This window comes from Rana temporaria, chromosome 3 (assembly GCF_905171775.1).
Source record: "Rana temporaria chromosome 3, aRanTem1.1, whole genome shotgun sequence".
NCBI classification, from domain to species: Eukaryota; Metazoa; Chordata; class Amphibia; order Anura; family Ranidae; genus Rana; species Rana temporaria.
This window is the reverse complement of record NC_053491.1, coordinates 216542313-216562852: the sequence shown is the minus strand read 5'-3', so window position 1 is coordinate 216562852 and position 20540 is coordinate 216542313. Positions and strand designations below refer to the sequence as shown.

The 20540-nt window shown below is 46.7% G+C and overlaps 1 protein-coding gene across 1 annotated transcript in view; it reads left to right on the top strand.

Moving 5' to 3' along the window:
- The first annotated feature begins 1373 nt into the window (after positions 1 to 1373).
- The window catches only part of NEDD1 (NEDD1 gamma-tubulin ring complex targeting factor), a 101322-nt gene continuing 82155 nt past the window's right edge, over positions 1374 to 20540 (top strand). The window contains exons 1-2 of the mRNA XM_040344232.1: positions 1374 to 1479; positions 7424 to 7567. Of these exons, the coding sequence (XP_040200166.1) occupies positions 1392 to 1479; positions 7424 to 7567 (232 nt within the window). The 5' untranslated portion in view covers positions 1374 to 1391. The remainder of the gene's footprint in view (positions 1480 to 7423; positions 7568 to 20540) is intronic.

Here is a 20540-nt window from a genome sequence, read left to right as displayed (position 1 = left end):
CCAAACCAGTGCCACCTGTTGGTGCCAATTAGTGCCACCTGCTAGTGCCAACTGTCAGTTCCAAACCAGTGCCACCTGCCAATGCCAACCAGTGCCACTTGCAAACCAGTGCAACCTGCTAGTGGCAAATCGGTGCCACCTGCCAGTGCCAACTGTCAGTTCCAAACCAGTGCCACCTGTCAGTTCCAAACCAGTGCCACCTGCCAGTTCTAAACCAGTGCCACCTACTAGTGCCAATCAGTGCCACCTGCCAGTGTCAATAGTGCCAACTGTCAGTTCCAAACCAGTACCACCTGTACTGAGGACATCAAGTGTGTGCTAGAGTGACAGGAGTAAGTAGGAATCGGCATCATATATCGGCCATTGGCCACCCCAATTTCTAAATATCGGCATCGACCAGAGAAAAACCCATATCGGTCTACCTCTAGTCAAGAACACGCCAAGTTCAGTAACAGCGACAAACGTATAGAACACGGCAAGCAGGAAGCCAAACACACAATATTGCCTGGCAAGGCAGGCTTGGAGAACACAGTGTTAAATAGTGGTTCTTGTTGAGGCTAGGGTGGAGCCACACTAAGGGTCCTTTCACACGTGCGGACCGTATATGTCCGCATTTTCATCCGTCCGTTGCGGATGAAAACGGGAGATACATTGGTCCCTATATGTGGTTACGGGTGTCAGCGGATGACTATGCGCTGACACCCGTAATCGTCCGCCTCCGCAAAGATCCGCATTTGCGGACGGAAGAAAATCCTATTTTTCTTCCGTCTGCCGGATCGGATGAACACGGACATACAGTCCGTGTTCATCCGATCCCCCATAGGGGAGAGCGGAGGAAAGACAGGGCGGTCCCTGCACAGTGTGCGGGGACCGCCCTGTCAGCTGCCAGCTCAGCTGGGATTTTACGGAGGATCCCCGCTGAGCTTTTGCGGACACACGGAGCGGATCATTACTGATCCGCTCCGTGTGAAAGGGCCCTTAGGGAAGATTACTTAACCATGCAGGTGTGAGAAGGCAAGCCCTAAGGCTGATATACAGACAGGTCATGAAAGTATTACTGCAAGGTCATGACAATGATTTTGCGCCGTATGACAGTGCTGTATCCATATACAGATAGCAATAAAACCTGACAGGTGTTCTGAGCCCTCTCCACTCTCTCCATGCCTTTAGTTATACTTTAACTAGCATAGTAACTCATACTTCTGCCATATTTGTCACACACAAAGTAACTTTTGGCTCACCTAAACTATACCCCCAATCAAACTTCGCGTTTCCCCAACACTTCCAAACTTTTGTCCCCGTCCCCACTCCGTCCACAAACCAAACTTAGAGATAGCCGCGCGTCCCCGACGCTGGCCTGCTCGCGCACGCAATTTGTGTTAGAGCGCGGCATGCAGGGAGACGGGTCGCGTGACGTCACGACGCACCTCGGGACCTCAGTGCAGCCCGAGGGAGGAAGGAGAAGAGAGCGTCTGAAAGGTGAGGATACACAGGGGATGGTGGGGGTGTCTCATAGCTCACCTGTGTAGTCTGTCTGTCCTTAGTCCGTTGTATAGCCGGGACGGTGCTGTGACCTGGGGGGAGGTAGTAGGACGTAGTTGTCATGGCGGGAGGTTTGAATAGTTTAGTGGTAAGTTTGGTGTTACAGTGCCAGGGAGCCGTGTGACTGCTTGTTGCATGGCAGCTGGGACACTCCTGTGTTTACTGTGTGAGCTGACCTTCTTCACACACTTCTGCTGTGTTCTGTGCACATTGAGACATGGGATCTGACTTTCAGGGAGTTTACATAGAACCTGCCCTGTCATCACACTGGGGGAAGCTGGCATCTTACTGGTGTATGCTATGCGGGGGGAGCTTGCCTCTAACTGGGGTACACTATGCGGGGGAAGCTGGCATCTTACTGGCGTACGCTATGCGGGGGGAGCTTGCCTCTAACTGGGGTACACTATACGGGGGAAGCTGGCATCTTACTGGTATACACTATGCGGCGGGAGCTTGCCTCTAACTGGGGTATACTATGCGGGGGAAGCTGGCATCTTACTGGCGTACGCTATGCGGGGGGAGCTTGCCTCTAACTGGGGTATACTATGCGGGGGAAGCTGGCATCTTACTGGTGTACGCTATGCGGGGGGAGCTTGCCTCTAACTGGGGTACACTATGCGAGGGAAGCTGGCATCTTACTGGTATACACTATGCGGCGGGAGCTTGCCTCTAACTGGGGTACACTATGCGGGGGAAGCTGGCATCTTCCTGGCGTACGCTATGCGGGGGGAGCTTGCCTCTAACTGGGGTACACTATGCGGGGGAAGCTGGCATCTTACTGGTATACACTATGCGGCGGGAGCTTGCCTCTAACTGGGGTATACTATGCGGGGGAAGCTGGCATCTTACTGGCGTACGCTATGCGGGGGGAGCTTGCCTCTAACTGGAGTACACTATGCGGGGGAAGCTGGCATCTTACTGGTGTACGCTATGCGGGGGGAGCTTGCCTCTAACTGGGGTACACTATGCGGGGGAAGCTGGCATCTTCCTGGCGTACGCTATGCGGGGGGAGCTTGCCTCTAACTGGGGTACACTATGCGGGGGAAGCTGGCATCTTACTGGTATACACTATGCGGCGGGAGCTTGCCTCTAACTGGGGTATACTATGCGGGGGAAGCTGGCATCTTACTGGCGTACGCTATGCGGGGGGAGCTTGCCTCTAACTGGAGTACACTATGCGGGGGAAGCTGGCATCTTACTGGTGTACGCTATGCGGGGGGAGCTTGCCTCTAAATGGGGTACACTATGCGAGGGAAGCTGGCATCTTACTGGTATACACTATGCGGCGGGAGCTTGCCTCTAACTGGGGTACACTATGCGGGGGAAGCTGGCATCTTCCTGGCGTACGCTATGCGGGGGGAGCTTGCCTCTAACTGGGGTACACTATGCGGGGAAGCTGGCATCTTACTGGTATACACTATGTGGCGGGAGCTTGCCTCTAACTGGGGTACACTATGCGGGGGAAGCTGGCATCTTACTGGCGTACGATATGCGGGGGGAGCTTGCCTCTAACTGGGGTACACTATGCGGGGAAGCTGGCATCTTACTGGTATACACTATGCGCGGGGAAGCTGGCATCTTACTGGCGTATGCTATGCGGAGGGAGCTTGCCTCTAACTGGGGTACACTATGCGGGGGAAGCTGGCATCTTACTGGCGTACGCTTTGCGGGGGGAGCTTGCCTCTAACTGGGGTACACTATACGGGGGAAGCTGGCTTCTTACTGGTGTTCGCTATGCGGGGGGAGCTTGCCTCTAACTGGGGTACACTATGTGGGGGAAGCTGGCATCTTACTGGGGTACACTATGTATACCCTCCAGTATTCAGGGAGGCACCCCTTTTGTCCTGTCCCCCTACAGAATGTATAAATTCCTTGCTCTCTACTCTCCTTTTATTTGGATCCTAATCCCCCTGCGTTCATCTTTCCACCACAGCTGGCCCTCTCTTTTTATTTTTTTTAGGTCTGTGGTATAGATCTCTCTTAAAAAAAAAAAAAAAAAAAGCTACAATTTACCTTCCAAAAGTGTTGCATGGCATTAAAGCTTTTAGCCAGTTTGTATTGTGTGCCCCCCCCCCCCCCCTCACATGTGCTGCTATTATTGTCTCTTCTTGCAAAAGTGATCTGCTGTGGATCACTTTTCACAGGGTGTGGGGAAGTGATATGCTAACCCACAGCTCCACAACCACCTTCAGTGCACGCAGTAACAAGATTGTTGTGGCATGGCCCCATTTTTGCTTTTCTTCCATCAAATGGGATATGCTTTTTAATTGTTGTATGTGTACAAGTGAGTGGCTGCATATCTTTGTTTAGGTGGGGGGGTTCAGTAAAACCATGCCTCAACCGCCCGATTTTACTACCCCCTGCCCATCCATGTAAACCATCCCTAAGGCTGCCTTCACACCTGAGCGTGTTGAATTGCGGTCAGATTAGCTGCGATTTTTGCCTGTGATTTGAAAATGCCCAGGTGTGAATGACAAATCGCAGAACGCACATTTGAAATGCCATTCGTTTGATCGGCACCTAAAATTGGGGTGTGGTTCTGCCGCGGTTGTCGCACTACAATTGCGGCACTCCACATTGCGTGAAGCATGTAGCCTAAAAGAAGCTTCTGAACTTTTTGTTGGGCAGCAAGCTTCATGAAATGCGACGTGCCACGATTGCGTCAAGATTTATCACGTGACAATCATGGCAAAACCGCACTGCGATTTTTTTTTTTTTTTTTTTTTTTTTTTTTTTTTAGGTGCCATTCAAATGAATGCCATCTTTAATATCGTGCCTAATCTGCCCACGATTCAAAACTGAGAGGTGGGAATGCAGCTTAAGTGCCTGTTCGGGTTTGTTCGCAGTTCTAAGGCTCAATTCACCCTTGTGTGACTTGTCATGCAACTTTGGACATCTGAGATGCATGACGAGTTGATCCCCCATGTTTTCTAATTATAACCATTCATACAGTGCCTTGAAAAAGTATTCATACCCCTTGAATTTTCCACATTTATATAGCCGTGTACGTCCTCCCGCGTGGTTTGCTCTGTGATCAGTGAGTCCATGAGACTTGGCTGATCAGAGTAAAGGGCCAATCCCCTTACCAAGTGTCAATGACGGCTTATCACCTGATGTAAACAGAATCGGTAATTGGCTTTTTTTTCCCTCATGCTGACAGTGTATGGAGGAAAAAAAAGGCAATGACCATCTGCAGTAAATGGGACATCGGTCCCGCACACTCCAGACCCACTGCTGCTAAGCACTGCCCATCAGTGTCGCCTCATCACTGCTCTTCAATGAAGGAGAACAATCCAAATCCCAGTAGTAATTAAATGCCACCAAAAGAAAGTTCTATTTGTGTGGAAAAAAAACTATTTCATATGGGTATAGTGTTGCATGACCGTGCAATTGTCCATTCAAAGTGCGACAGCACTGAAAGCTGAAAATTGGCCTGGTCAGGAAGGGGGTGAAAGTGCCCAGTAAGTAAGTGGTTGTAAAGGCTGAAGGATATTTACCTTTATGCAGGAAGGTAAAAAGCCTTCAGTGTGCTGGTCCCCTATAAGCCCCCCTCCCCCTAATACTCCCAATCATGGCGTGTAACCAGGTAGTGCTGGTAAACGTCTTTTCTCTGTCCGCGCTGACGGAGAGAGACAATCGGCGGCTCTCCTTTTTGAGGGGGGAGTCTGCGCTGACATTGATTATCAGCTCAGCCCCCATCAGAGGTGCCCACCAAATCTGCAATCATTGCCTGTCGGCTGCCAATCAGTGCCCATCAGTAAAGGCTGTCAGTGCCGCCTATCGGTTCCCATCAGTGCTGCATATTGGTGCCTCCTTATCAGTGCCCATCAGTTCCTCCTCGTCGGTGAATGAGAAAACAAAATGTTATACCAGAAACAAAAACTTTTTTTTTTTCTTCAAAATTTCAAGTTTTTTTATTTGTTTAGCAGAACATAAAACCCCCAGAGGTGATCAAATACCACCAAAAGAAAGCTCTATTTGTGGGTAGAAAATGATAAAAATTAGGGTTGTCCCGATACTACTTTTTTAGGACCAAGTACCGATACTTTTTTTCATGTACTCGCCGATTCCCGATACTTTTTAGAAAATTTGACCATGTGTCTCCAAATGCAGCCATGTGTCCCCAAAGAGAAAGCCAAGCCCCCCCCCCCCCCCACCGCCATAGTCTAGTTGATCAGCGCGGGGAACATAACAGCTTTCATTTGAATTGCTGTGTGTTCCCCGCTGCGCGTTGTCATATATAGCCACTCCCCCTTGTCTGGGCACTTTGATAGACAGATCACCCGTCCAATCCTGGGATGGGTGGTCTGTCTATCAAAGTGCCCGGACAAGGCGGAGGGGCTATATATGACGACGTGTGGCGGGGAACACACAGCTATTCAAATGAAAGCTGTTATGTTCCCTGCGCCGATCAACCAGGCGGCGGGGGGCTTGGCTTTCTCTTTGGGGACTAGACGGCGGCAGCAGCTCTCCTCCTTTAGTGACATACCCGAGGACTGCCCTGCTCCGCTCTCTGCCCCCTCTCCACCTGCTCTCGGGTCAAAAAAAAGTATCGGTTAAGCAGCGGGAGCATTTGCGCGAGTACAAGTACTCGCGCAAATGCTCAGTATCGGTACTGATACTAGTATCGGGACAACCCTAATAAAAATTTAGTTTGAGTACAGTGTTGCATGACCGCGCAATTGTCATTCAAAGTGTGACAGTGCTGAAAATTGTCCTGGTCAGGTTGGGGGGGAAAGTGCCCAATATTGAAGTGGTTAAAGCGGACGTTCCACTTTTTGCATCAAGGTAAAAAACCTTCAGCCTTTAGAGCCACTTTAAGTAATTCTATCTATGCTCTCCTTTTCCCTAGACAAAAACTAGCAGCTAATCTGTGCAGTGTGGTTACAGCCCCATAGCATGGAAAAAAATGTACCCTTCAACAAGGGTTAACATGGATCAAATTCAAGGGGCGATGGGTAGGGGGATCAGATATAGGGAGCGAAGGGTTGTCGGGATAACATTTAGGAGTTGAAGGGTAGAGGGATTTTTCTTTTTACTGCCCAGGCCATTTTTAACTTTTCAGTTTGGTGTTAGTCATGCAACACTGTATCCAAATTAGATGTATACCTTCTATATTGCTAACCATTTAATCAGCACTTTCCATCTTATTCATTTACATTTGTCCCTGCCCTCAAGGATCTTACATTCTAAGGTTCCTATCTCACATGCAAAAGCAAAATTAGAAAACAGACAATTCGCATAACAGCATGTCTTTGGAGTATATAAGTAAACCATAAAAACCCATGCAAGCACAGGAAGAACATGCAAACTACATGTAGATAATGTCCTGATTGGATTCTGAGGACCCCTGTTCTGCAATGGGGAAAAGCTTGATGCCTGCTTACATTACAGGGTTTGCATCTATTATTGTAGTGATTACCTCACTGAACAAAAGATGCACTGACCTACAATTGACTGCATTACAGTGACCAGTCATAAGAGGCTTAAAGTGGTTGTAAATCCTTACAGACCACTTTATGCTACAGGTAAGCCTATAATAAGGCTTACCTGTAGTACTAAGGATGTCTCCTAAACTTGTACGTGCATGTGCCGGTGTCATTGGCACTGGGGAAAACTAAATTAATGGCACATATGTGCCATTGCTTCAGTGACCGTGCTGTTACCGGCGGCTCTGGCTAATCACAGCCCCGGAGCCGCGATACCCGAAAGTAACCCCCGGGAGGAATGTCGCCACTGAAGGGGGGTTTGGGACGAGGACCGCTGCGGGGGCTTCGATGTAAGGTAAGTAATTCATAATGAGCCTTTCTATGAATTGCATGTCATCATAGTTTTCCAGGATTTGTATTTAATGGTTCTCATTATTATCCTTCATATGTAGGAATAACCATGCAGGACAGCATCAGACTTGCTTCAGCTGGTGATGATATTAAAATATGGGATTCTTCATCCATGACACTGGTAGAGCAATTCAATCCCCACAGCACATCACATCCCGTATCTTCGTTGTGTTGGAGCAGTAACGGTATCCTTTGACGTGTGCAGGCTGGTACTCTCTCTGGTGGTTCATATGTTTATTTCTCTAAAATGTAACAAACTGAGCTGTAATGCAAAGCACATTGTGTATTGCAAATGTGCATTTGCTTTAGATCAGAGGGGAAGCTCTGCTAATTTCTATCATCCAAACATGTACGAGCACAAATGCAGTTTTTACTTTACCTTTTTTTACTTTTTCACTTCTGTGATTGAGTATTCTTTGCAAAGTGAAGCTTTACCTCATTTACTAAGCTCTGTAGCAAGTGCACTTGCAGTACACAGTATATTTGCTAGGGTTGTCCCGATACCACTTTTTTAGGACCGAGTACAAGTACCGATACTTTTTTTTCAAGTACTCGCCGATACCGATACTTTTTTTAATGTCATGTGACAGTGGCACATGTGTCAGTATTTTTTTTTTTTTTTTTTACAATTTTTTGTTATGTTTTTTTTCTGATGCTTTCTTCTTTTTTTTTTTTTTAGGGGGAGTGGATGGTGTCAGTGTGTTTTTTTTTTTATTTTTATTATTTTTTACAATGCTTTTTTTAAATTTATATTTATTGCAAATTTTTTCTTTTTCTTTTTTTTAGCACAGTGGGGGGGCTTGGGTGAGATGTCAGGGGTCTTGTCTGAAATCTCACCTTTGAGACAGAGAAAGGGACTAAGGACACAGATTCCCCAGTCCCTTTCTCTGCAGCCTCAGCTAAAATGAATAGACAGGAGAGGCTCCTCTCCATTTATAAACGGAAGCATCGTAAACACAGGTTACTGTGTGATAACTCAGTGATAACTGATTCTGTTCATTCATAACAGGTAGGAGCCGGGTTTAGTGGCTCCTACCTCTGTTCTCCACCCTGACGAAGACAGAGGGAGTGGAGGAGGACATGGAGGGCAAACAGCGCACAGAGGGGGACAGCAGCAGGAGGGGGAGATGGGACACGCAGCATGGAGGGGCAGAGCAGCATCACGGAGGGGGACACAGAGCATGGAGGACAGCAGGAAAACAGAGGGGGATGCGGAGCGCCGACGGCAGCATCACGGAAGGGCACACGGGACACAGAGCATGGAGGAGGACAGCAGGAGCACGGAGGGGGACAAGGAGCGCGGACAGCAGCATCACTCGGGGGGAGAGCAGCATCAAGAAAGGAAGGAAACGCAGTACACGGGACACAGCATGGAGGAGGATGCGGCGCGCGGAGGGGGGAGCAGCATACACCCGCCCTCGTAGCTCACAAACTCCACCCGCCCTATCCGCTTGCAAACTCTGCCTGCCCTCTCTGCTCAAAACCTCCGCCCGCTGACCAAATATCGGGTCAGGCATTGGGAGCATTTGTGCGAGTACAAGTACTTGCGCAAATGCTCTATTTCGATACCGATACTAGTATCTGTATCGGGACAACCCTAATATTTGCCTTTAGTAAATCAACCCCAATGTACTTTAGCTTTGTCCAGTCACTGTTTTATTTGCTTGTGCGTATTACCTTGCATGCATATCTTTTGGCATATGGACAGAGCAGTTGTATTGCTATTGATGCCTGTTTTATTGTATTTTTTTTTTCTTTTGCTGTCATGCGACTTGAGATGAAATGTATATTTAGATGTATAACATTTTTTTTATTATTTGTGTGGGGTTTTTTGTTGCATGTACATCAAATATATGTTTATTTCATATTTACGTGTACAGTCAGCAGGTGGAGCCAATTTTTTTTTATTTTTTTCCCCGCTGGCAGAACATCAAGGCCCTCTTACTGGACAGGGGGTCTGGTGGTTAGTTGTGTTTTATGCCCCAACACAAGAGGTTGAGATCTTCATAGCCAAGTCAAAGGGGTACGCTGGAGGCATTTCTGGATAAGGTGTTTTTATCTGCATGCACCTTCTTGTGCTTGCTATTAGGCAGGACTTTTTGATGGCCATAGTGGAGAAATGATTCAATTTAAGCTGGTTACCCAAACCAGTTTTACTTTAAGATTTTTATCTGTCGGTTTAACAAAATCTAGTATATAGTGCAAGGGCCTCCTTGATTGGATTTCATGCTCAGTTGGGGGTAAACCATACAGTTTGTAAAACTTGGTCCAGCTGCATGATTTCCAGGAAGACCGGTAAAACCATGAAGACGTGGACAGAAAACTTTCAGATCTGCTGTATATCAATCCATAAACCTGCTTTTTACTTGATATAAATGGCCAAGTCTTTTAGTGTGCTGGTCCTACCCTGCTAGTTGCACAATGCTGTGGACTTTAACCACTATATTCAATAACAATAAAGTGCAGCGCAAAACATATAAAATTAAGTAATAACACAATTGATGATCAGATAATGTATATAAATTATATATAAAAATATATATATATATAACTCTAATATTAACACAAAAAGAAATCCATAAAAGTGCATCAGTGAAAAAAGTCCAAAAGTGCTCCAAATAATGAAGTGACTGATTGTGATTGAATCTCAAAAAGCTGTGATCGACAGGAAGGTTCCTTCACCAATAGCTAAAAGATGGCCCCTCACCTCAGCCATTCGACCATGGCTAGGTCACAAAACTTTTGAAAAACCTCCAAGGTAAGTGTAAGGACACGTCCAAGCTTTAAAGGTTACCAGCAGGCAGCAGACAGCTCAATACTCCCAACGACCACAGAGAAATATATGAAACAAAAAGGGAACAGACTAGTGCTCTCTGTCTCAAACTGGATTTAATAAGTAAAAAAAGACCAAAGTAAACTCACATTTTACAACACTCAGAGCCGAGTGTGAAGCGTATCAGCATAAACGGAGCTCCAAGGCTTCCGAGTCTTTACACAGCTCACACATCAGCGTTGGGTCGGCGAGCGCGGGTGACGTCACGAAGCTCCTCCCCCTCGTACGCGTTACGTTCCTATGGGCGGAACTTCCTCAGCGTGGGGTCAGAGAGGCTAACGTGAACGTCCCGCAACGTCATAAATAGTGTGTGGTTGCCATCGCAACACACCACACTAATTCCCTGCTCACCTGCGCCATCTAGTGCCCAATAAACAAAAGGCAACTAAAAAGCTGTAGCTTTTTTAATGCACAGGATAAACGGTCCACCTAATTAAAGAAGGACCAGCAGGTACTTTAGAGATAAATAAATCATTGTAAAACGTGACGTCAGCCACGATCGCCTCGCCATTAACAAACAGAAAATACCACTAAAATTAGCGGATAAGTCCAGTGTAAGTCCACTTCCTTACTGGGCACATATACCCCTTCCTGACCAGGTGAAATTTCAGCTTGTGGCACTACGTCACTTTAACTGACAATTGCGCGGTCGTGCGACGTGGCTCCCAAACAAAATTTGACGTCCTTTTTTCCCCACAAATAGAGCTTTTCTTTTGGTGGTATTTGATCGCCTCTGCGGTTTTTATTTTTTGCGCTATAAACAAAAATAGAGCGACAATTTTGAAAAAAAAAACAATATTTTTTACTTGTTGCTATAATAAATAGCCCATTTTTTTTTAAAAAAACATTTTTTTTCTCAGTCTAGCCGATACGTATTCTTCTACATATTTTTTGGGAAAAAAAAATCGCAAGAAGCATCTGGTTTGCGCAAAAGTTATTGCGCTTACAAAATAGGGGACAGAATTATTATTATTTTTTATTTTACTACTAATGGCGGCGATCAGCATTTTTTTCGTGACTGCGACGTTATGGCGGACACATCGGACACTTTTGACACATTTTTGGCGCCATTCACATTTATACAGCGATCAGTGGTATAAATATGCACTAATTACTTTATAAATGTGACTGGCATTGAAGGAGTTAACACTAGGGGGTGAGGAAGGGGTTAAATGTGTACCCTAAATTGTGTTCTAACTGTAGGTGGAGGGGGGGTGACTGGGGGAGGTGACCGATCTATGTCCCTATGTACAAGGGACACAGATCGGTCTCCTCTCTCCCCTGACAGGACGTGGAGCTCTGTGTTTACACACAGAGCTCCACATCTTGTCCCTGTAGCTGCCGATCGCGAGTCCCTGGCGGACATCACGGCCGCCAGGCACTCGCATCGGCATCTCAGCGATGCGGCGAGCACGTGCGCGCCGCCGTCAGAGGCGCACCTACGCCGCTGGATGCGCGCGCAGGCCGTGTTTTTACGGCCTGTTAGAGATTGAGAACCACCCCGTGGCCGTATAAAGTCGTACGGCCGTCGGGAAATGGTTAAAGGGCACCCAAAACAGCAGTGTGTCAATAACAACATGTGCCTAGGCAGCGTTGGCAACTTGATTTGCTATGCAGAGTACCCTAGATATTGGGAGTCCTGGAGTCTTTTTTTATATAGTTACCCTTGAGCGTGCAGGCAATTAGAAGTGTCTGTTGGTGTAAATGTTGCTTTTTCTGTTTGTACTTGAACTCCAGAGTCAGCAAATAAGCAATACGTATTTGAATAAGTAATATGTGTAACTATTTTGTAGTAAAAGTTATTTCTACCTGCCAAAATAAAGATAAATAAAATAAAAATAAAAAAATTCATAATCGAATTGATGTATTCGGCAAAGGAAATGTCTCCAGGAGTATTCGTGGTTACCCTGGATTTGAGAGATGCATATCTCCATATGCCAATCAGAGAAATGTCCAAATAGTTCCTTGGATTTGCGGTGAAGGGTCTGGGTGAAACTCTATTTTCAGTTTAATGCACTCCCATTCGGCATGTCTTTTGCTTCATGTATTTTCACCAGGCGGAGGCTGTTTAAGCTCTAAGATCAAAAGGAATCGCAGAAGTGTACCCTTTTGCATCCCATGGGAAAACAAAAAGAAAGAAAATAACTTTATCTCTACAGAAAGACAGGAACAGTTGGGAGTGGATGCTTTATCACACCCTTGGCAAGGAGAGCTAATGTATGCTTTTCCCTCCTTTTTGTTTAATTCCAAGGATCATTCAGAAGAAAAAATCGCCTGGCATAAAAGTGATACTAATTGCACTTTTCTGTGCTTTTGGGCATAGTTCATGGGGCTGCACAAACTGTGAAACCCTTGAAGTTTCCATGCAAGCCAGACCTCATACATCAGTGATACATCCGTCTATAGACCAACTTTCTCTGACAGCCTGGCTTCTAAAAGGGAGTTACTGAGAGCTAAAGGTATATTAGAAAATGTAATCAATACAATTATGCAAAGTAGGAAGACCTCCACCCTCATCATATATGGGAAGTAGGGATGAGCCGAACACCCCCCGTTCGGTTTGCACCAGAACCTTCGAACGGACCGAACGTTCGCGCAAACATTTAGAACCCCATTGAAGTCTATGGGACTCGAACGTTCGAATTCAAAAGTGCTAATTTTAAAGTGGAGGTTCACCCGGAAATAACGTTTTTTAACCTTAGATTCCTGCTCATTTTGTCTAGGGGAATCGGCTAGTTGTTTTAAAATCGAAACTGTACTTACTGTTGTAGAGAGCGATCTTCTCCGCCGCTTCCGGGTATGGGCTGCGGGACTGGGCGTTCCTATTTTGATTGACAGGCTTCCGACGGTCGCATCCATTGCGTCACGATTTTTCGAAAGTAGCCGAATGTCGGTGCGCGATGGATGCGACCGTCGGAAGCGTGTCGGAAGACTGTCAATCAAAATAGGAACGCCTAGTCCCGAAGACCATACCCGGAAGCGGCGGAGAAGATCGCTCTCTACAACGGTAAGTACGGCTTCGATTTTAAAACAACTAGCCGATTCCCTTAGACAAAATGAGCAGGAATCTAAGGGTAACATTTTTTCTATGGGTGAACTCCTGCTTTAAAGCCTAATATGCAAGTTATTGTCGTAAAACGGGTTTGAGAACCCGGGTCTTGCCCCAGGGAACATGTATCAATGTAAAAAAAAAGTTTTAAAAACGGTTGTTTTTTCTGGAGCAGTGATTTTAATGATGCTTAAAATGAAAAATTCCTTTTAAATATCGTACCTGCTGGGTGTCTATAGTATGCCTGTGAAGTGGCACGTGTTTAGAACTGTCCCTGCACAAAATGAGATTACTATAAGAAAAAAATAATTTAAAACAATATGGATGAAAATCATTGAGGAAAAATAGCATGGGTCTCCCCCCCCCCAGATCATTACAAGCCCCTTTGGCCCTATATACTTTGAACAGCAGTATACAGGCGGTGCAAACAAGACAGGGACTGTAGGTTTGTTGTTAAAGCGGGAGCACACCCCTAAATCAACTTTCTGACATTAGTTCCAGCATACTGCTAACATCTGCAGTATGCTGTTTTTTTTTTTATTTTCGCTACTTATCGTTTTATGAGCCCTTGTTATCCGGCTCCGAGCGGGGATCGCTTCCGGGTATAGGCATTCCTAAGCGAAGAGGAGTTGATTGACGGTCGGCTAAATCGCGTCACGGCTTCCAAAAATACCCAAAGTGACACTTGGGTATTTTCGGAAGCCGTGACACGCTTTAGCAGCCCGTCAATCAACTCCTCTTCGCTTAGGAACGCCTACTCCCCGCAGGATTCCCCGCTCGGAGCCGGATAACCAGGGCTCATAAAACGATAAGTAGCGCAAAAACAAAACAAAAAAACCCCAGCATACTGCAGATGTTGGAACTAATGTCAGAAAGTTGATTTGGGGGTAAACTCCCGCTTTAAGTAGAATCTGTTTGAATTTTGAACTGGTACTTTTTTAAGGTGTAGCTCCAGCCAAAAAATCTATTTTTTAGCTTTTCTGAAAACCATAGAGAAGGGTGATCACCCCTGTAACATTTGTTTTGCTGTCTGTGTGCATCTGTTCAGAAGATTTCAATTCACTTTCTGTCCCAATGACAAATGATTTTTTGAAAATGTTTTTTTTTTAGTGAAACAAGGATTGGTGATAAAGTATCAGTGGACAGGAGACACCTCTTACAGAAGCGATTTTCCCTTCCAGGTAGATTTCCTCTCACTTCCTGTTGTCTCCTTCCGTTTGCAAGTAGGAGTCGTTTGTAAGTTGGATGTTTGAAAGTAGGGGCCTGCCGTATATACTCTGCAGAAATTTGGGCCCTAGGTGTTGGTGTTGCCACAACACTGTAAACCCTCACAGTTGGTCTTGGTGGGCGCTGGAACGCCCTGCTGTGAAATATTAGATCAAGAATTGTAATTACATGCCCCTGTTGAACAGGGGCATAAACATTGGGCCTTAGGCACTGGTGCTGGTGCCACAACATTGCAACCCCTCCCAGATTCTCTAGTTGGAGCGCAGGAATGAGCCCGCTGCAAAGTATTGCATCAAAAATTGTAATTAATGATTCCTCTCCTTGATAGCATGAATACAAGGATCCTTCTGCAGGCTTTGCAGGATCAGGGAGGCCATGCAACGTAGGTTTGCTGAGGCATTCGGTGCGGAGTCCTCTGGGTCACTGACGACGGGATCGCAGCCACCTCGTCCCAGCCACATACAAGTCCATGGGTTTCTTGGGACTGTAAATGATCCCTTGAAGACTGATGCTGAGTGCTAGGCTCCACCTCCATGCTGACACAATCCTCCTCCTCTTCCTGTGTGATAGGCGGGCAAGCAGGAACACTGTCTGGATAAAGGGGGCCTTGAGAGGTGAGGAAGTCCTCCTCTTCCTCCTTCTGTTCTGCCTCAAGGGCCCTGTCCATTATTCCATGCAGCGTGTGCTCCAACAGGTGAATAAGGGGGATAGTGTCACTGATGCATGCACTGTCAATGCTCACCATCCTTGTGGCCTCCTCAAATGGTGACGGGACAGTGCATGCATCCCTGATCATGGCCCACTGGCGTGGGGAAAAAAAACGGCTCCCCTGACCCTGTCCTGCTGCCATATTGGCACAGATACTCATTGATGGCCCTCTGCTGCATGTGCAGCCGCTGCAGCATGGCCAACGCAGAGTTCCACCTGGTGGTTCTTGGGCAGGTTGCATTCCTTTTGGAGGTCTGCCAGCCGAGCTCTGGCATATGACCATCTGAAATGCACACAGACTTTCCTGCCTGCTTCAGGACATTCTGTAAGCCCGGGTACCTGCACAAGAACCGCTGCACCACCAAGTTAAGGACATGAGCAAACAGGGCACATGGGTCAGTTGTCCCTGTCGCAGGGCGGAGTGGAGGTTGTGCCATTATCGCAAACCACTATTCCTGGCTTAAGCTTGCGTCAACCACCTCTGAGCCTGCAGAGCTGACAGAACCTCTGGCCCAGTGTGGCTCCTGTCCCCCAAGCACACCAGCTCAAGCACAGCACGGCATCTCTTTGCCTGTGTAGCCCCTTGAATGCCTACGGAGCACCGCTGGTTCCGAGGACACATCAGCACAGGAAGAGGCCACAGAGGAAGAAGAGGAGGAGGAGGGGATGGAGGAGAGAGGTGTTACAACCAGTAGTAGCATTTTGGAGGCGTGGTTGCGGAACAACCTCCAACACTACTGTACCTTGTCCTGCGTCCTTCCAAGCTGAGTCACCAATTGAACCGTGAAAGATGGGTAACGTCCCTGTCCATGCCTGCTGGACCATGAGTCAGCGGTAATATGCACCTTACCACTGACCGCCCTCTCCAGCGAGGCATGGATATTGCCTTCCACATGCCGGTAGAGACCTGTAATCCCCTTCCTTAAAAAAAACCTGGCGTTTGTGAACTTGCCACTGAGGTACCGCACATTCCACAAACTCACGGAAGGGGGCAGAATCTACCAACTGAAAAGGCAGAAGTTGGAAGTGCATAGCAATTTAGCTAAGCTAGCTTTCAACCGCTGGGCATGTGGATAGCTGGGAGAGAACTTCTTTTGGCACTGCAGCAGTTGGGGCCTGGTACAATCTGCTGTCGGTGTACCGATAGTAGATTGCCCGCAAGTACTTGTCTGTGACACACCTAATTCTACACCTTCAGTCCTATCAGTGCAGGCTTCAGAGAGGACTGAGGGTATAGTGCCGTTGGAGATCCCAGCTGATGAGGAGCAAGGAGAGGTCCGCTTTGTTCTTTGGTGTGGGTTTTTGAGGTACGCTTGCCAACGAACTGCATGGCAGGTTGACATATGTCTGGTCAAGCATGTGGTGCCCAAGCGGGTGACGTTTTGGCCACGCGAGATGCGCTTGAGACATATGTTGCAAAAAGCAGCGGTGCGATCTGATGCACTCGTCTCAAAAAGGCCCACACCAAAGAACTTTTGGAATAACGCTGAGAGACAACAGCGCCCTGCACATGCGGAGCTCTGCATTGTGATGCAGTTGGTGTGCTGCCCTTAAGCTGGCCCCTGAAGGGCATCCTGCCTCGTTGGAGATGTGCCGCCTCCTCTCACTCTCTCCTATCGGGCACCCACTAAGAGTCAGTGACCTCATCATCCCCTCCCTCCTCATCACTGTAGAAAACCTGGCAGTATGCTGCAGCTGGGGGAACATGACTGCCAAATTGCTGTTCTTTTTGGGTACCCCCTCTCTCTGGGCTCACGTTACTGCCTTCCTATAGCTGTGTACCATCATCGGAGCCTTCAAAACGCTGCGAATCCTCCTGCAGCATGTACCCAACACTGTGGTCAAACAGTTCAGGGGACTCCTCAGGAGGACATGGTGGGACTAGGGAAGGAGTGACTGATGCCATTGAGCAGAGGCAAGAGGCCGCGTTGGCAGCTGCTTTGCCAGACAAAGTACCCTGAGCCTGGGTGAGAGAGGATGAGGAAGGCTTGGTCATCCACTCTACCAAGTCTTCGGCATGTTGCGGCTCAACGCGGCCAGCTGCCGAAAAAAGGACAAGCGTGTCCCACGGCCACTTGCTGAGGATGCACAGTGTCCACGACCAGCACTGTTGCCTTTAGACACAGAGCCTGCTTGCCCTCTTTTTTTGGCTTGTGACTCTGCCTCTCCTTGTTGTCCTTCCAGACATACTAATGGCCTGCAGAGGACACAGACTGTACACCACGTGAAAGTATTTGCAGAATTATCCCCTGCCTGTAGTATTAATATGAGCAGATCCCTGCCTCTAGGAGTAAATATGTGAAACACCAGCTTTACGTTAGGTGCACAATGTGCAGAGGACACAGACAGTACACACCACGTAGCTTTAGGTGCACACTGCAGAGGACACAGACAGTGCACCACGTGAGAATACTGCAGCTAGCACAATCGCCTGCCTGTCAGTAAATTGGGAAGAGCGGATCTCGCTAAACTCAATACAGTGTATAAATATATATATACAACACCTGGGATGCATATATATATATATATATCCTCTACACACTGTAACTCTAACTGACTAGCCTGCCTGCCTGCTCTATCTACCTGCAATAAATGACACTCTCTCTCTGTCTTCTCTTAACCACTGCAACACACTACACAAGGCCGACTTGCAGGCGGCCTTTTATAGTGTGGGGCGTGTACTAAACCCCCTGAGCCATAATTGGCCAAAGCCACCCTGGCTTTGGCCAATTATGTGAATTATGGGCCGTGACACGCCACTCGAATTTAGCGCGAACGGCCAGTAACGTTCATATTTCGACGAACTATCGAACATACGATGTTCGAGTCGAAGCTCATCCCTAATTGGAAGATATGGAAACAATTCTCTACTTGGAGAAAATATAACCCTATAGATTAACTAGTTGTTATGGCAGTCCTTGAGTTCCTACAGGACGGTGCAGATCTCATTTTGATGCCCAAATTTATTGCACCATCCTCCTGAATAAGGTAATTATTTTTTTTTCTCAAAAAACTTTTTATTGAAGTCAATTGCTTACAACATACAAAAGCATGGGATATAGCATAAGGGAAGATGTACAAAGTAGGACACAAATCTGCATACGTTACAGACCTTCCAGCAATGAGAAGTATGGTTTGTCGTTGCACTGTTAAGCACATATCCAAAGTTAAATCTGCTAAATCATACATTAGGACTTTGCGAAACATTAATCGAATAAGGTAATTTTAACGCTAGACCCAGCCTTTCTACTGAAAGTGACGTCTGACTTTTATAGATCGCAATAAATCTTTTTGCAAGGACCAAAAATGGAATCCATTTGTAACAAAATGTATGTTTGATGCTTGCTATCAGTGAACTCACTAAAGGGTGGAAACTAGCCACCAACATGTTCGTTCTTTTTTTTTTTTTTTTCCTGGGCTAAAAGAGGTATGGGAGTCACAAAAAACACAGTTGCTAGGTGTGTGAGAAATTCTTCCGTGATGGCCGATCAGGCCTTCTCCCTTACTTTACCTACTGACGTTAAAGCACACCAGGACCTGGACCAGCTTTCACACATTCGTTTTGGAAACTATTGGTTGGACCTCCTTTTCAGCTCTGACCAGACATTTTGGGATAAAGGTGCTTCAAGCTGTGGTTCAGTGGCTCAATTTCCAAGAATCCTGCAAGATGGCATTAGTTCCCACCCTTAAAGGGTCACTAAAGGATTTTTTTTTTTTAGCTAAATAGCTTTTTTTACCTTACTGCAGTCCTGGTTTCATGTCCTCATTGTTTTTGCTATGATGTTGCTGTAATCCTTCTCTGTTCTGAACAGTATGTTTCCTGATGGAAAAAAGTCATGGGAGCTTTCTCTCTGTGGCACTAATCAAGGAGGTGTGATTACTGTGTGTTTTAACCCCCTCAGAACCAATCACTTTCGTTTTACAAACCATCACTGCCCTCTATTGGCTCTGTGTCTCTGTACTTCACAGAAGCATGAAAAAGCATGCCTAAACGAAACTGAAACTACAGGTACATTATATGATTGATTTTTATCTATTTTTAACCACTTGCCTACTGTGCACATACACCCCCTTCCTGCCCAGACGAGATTTTAGATTCCGGCACTGCGTTGCTTTAACTGACAATTGCGCGGTTGTGCGACGTGGCTCCCAAATAAAATTGACGTCCCCCGTCCCCCCCCCCCCCACAATATTTTTCACTTTTTGCTATAATAAATATCCCATTTTTTTTTTTTTTTTTTTTAAATCTATATTTTTTTTCTCAGTTTAGGCCAATACGTATTATTCTACATATTATTGGTAAAAAAAATAATCTGGTTTGCGCAAAAGTTATATTGCCTACAAAATAGGGGACATAATGATTTTTTTATTTTTTTTTTACTAGTAATGGCGGCTATCTGCGTTTTTTTTTTTTTGGGACTGCGACATTATAGCGGACACTTTTGACACATTTATGGGACCATTCACATTTATACAGTGAACAGTGCTATAAATATGCATTGAATACTGTATAAATGTGACTGGCAGGGAAGGGGTTAACCACTAGGGGGCGGGGTTGGGGTTAAATGTGTATCCTGGGTGTGTTCTAACTGTAGGGGGAGGGGGGTGACTGGGGGAGCTGACCGATCTGTGTCCCTATCTACGAGGGACACAGATCGGTCTCTCCCTGACAGGACGTGGGGCTCCGTGTTTACACTCAGAGCTCCACGTCCCTGCTCAGTTACTGGGCAATCGCGTATGCTCGGCCGCCGGGCACGCGCACTGTGTTCCCAGTGACGCGACGGGTGCGCACGCGCCCTAGAGGCTTTAAATGACAGGACGTCATATGACGTCCTGTCAGAACAATAAAGCATTCCGCCCACCGTCATTTGACGGCGGGCGGGTGTCAAGTGGTTAATCATTTTTAAAAGGAATCGGTTAACTATTATGTCTCTATACCCTGTAAACAGTAATTTCAGCACATTTTTTTTTCCTTTTACAACTCCTTTAACCACTTAAGGACCCGCTCATGTACATATACGTCGGTACTGCAGCAGCTGCCACAACTGAGAGATCCATCTTCTTTTTAGTGAACGGTCCTAAACGATAACGGTGGTCTCCGCGGCGGATTTGCCACGAGATCACCATTATTGGCGGGAGAGGGCCCTCAGCTTCCGCCGCTGCCGACGGCTCTGGTAAGCGGCGATCGGGTCCTGTCTCCGGCTCTGCTAGGTTGCGAGTGAGGGCAAGATGGCCCCCACCCGTCTCCATAGCAGGGAGGAAGCAATGTCAAAACGTCACTTCCTTCCATGCTTCTTAAAGGCATATTTTCTTGTTGTCATTTTTTCAAATGACAATTTTT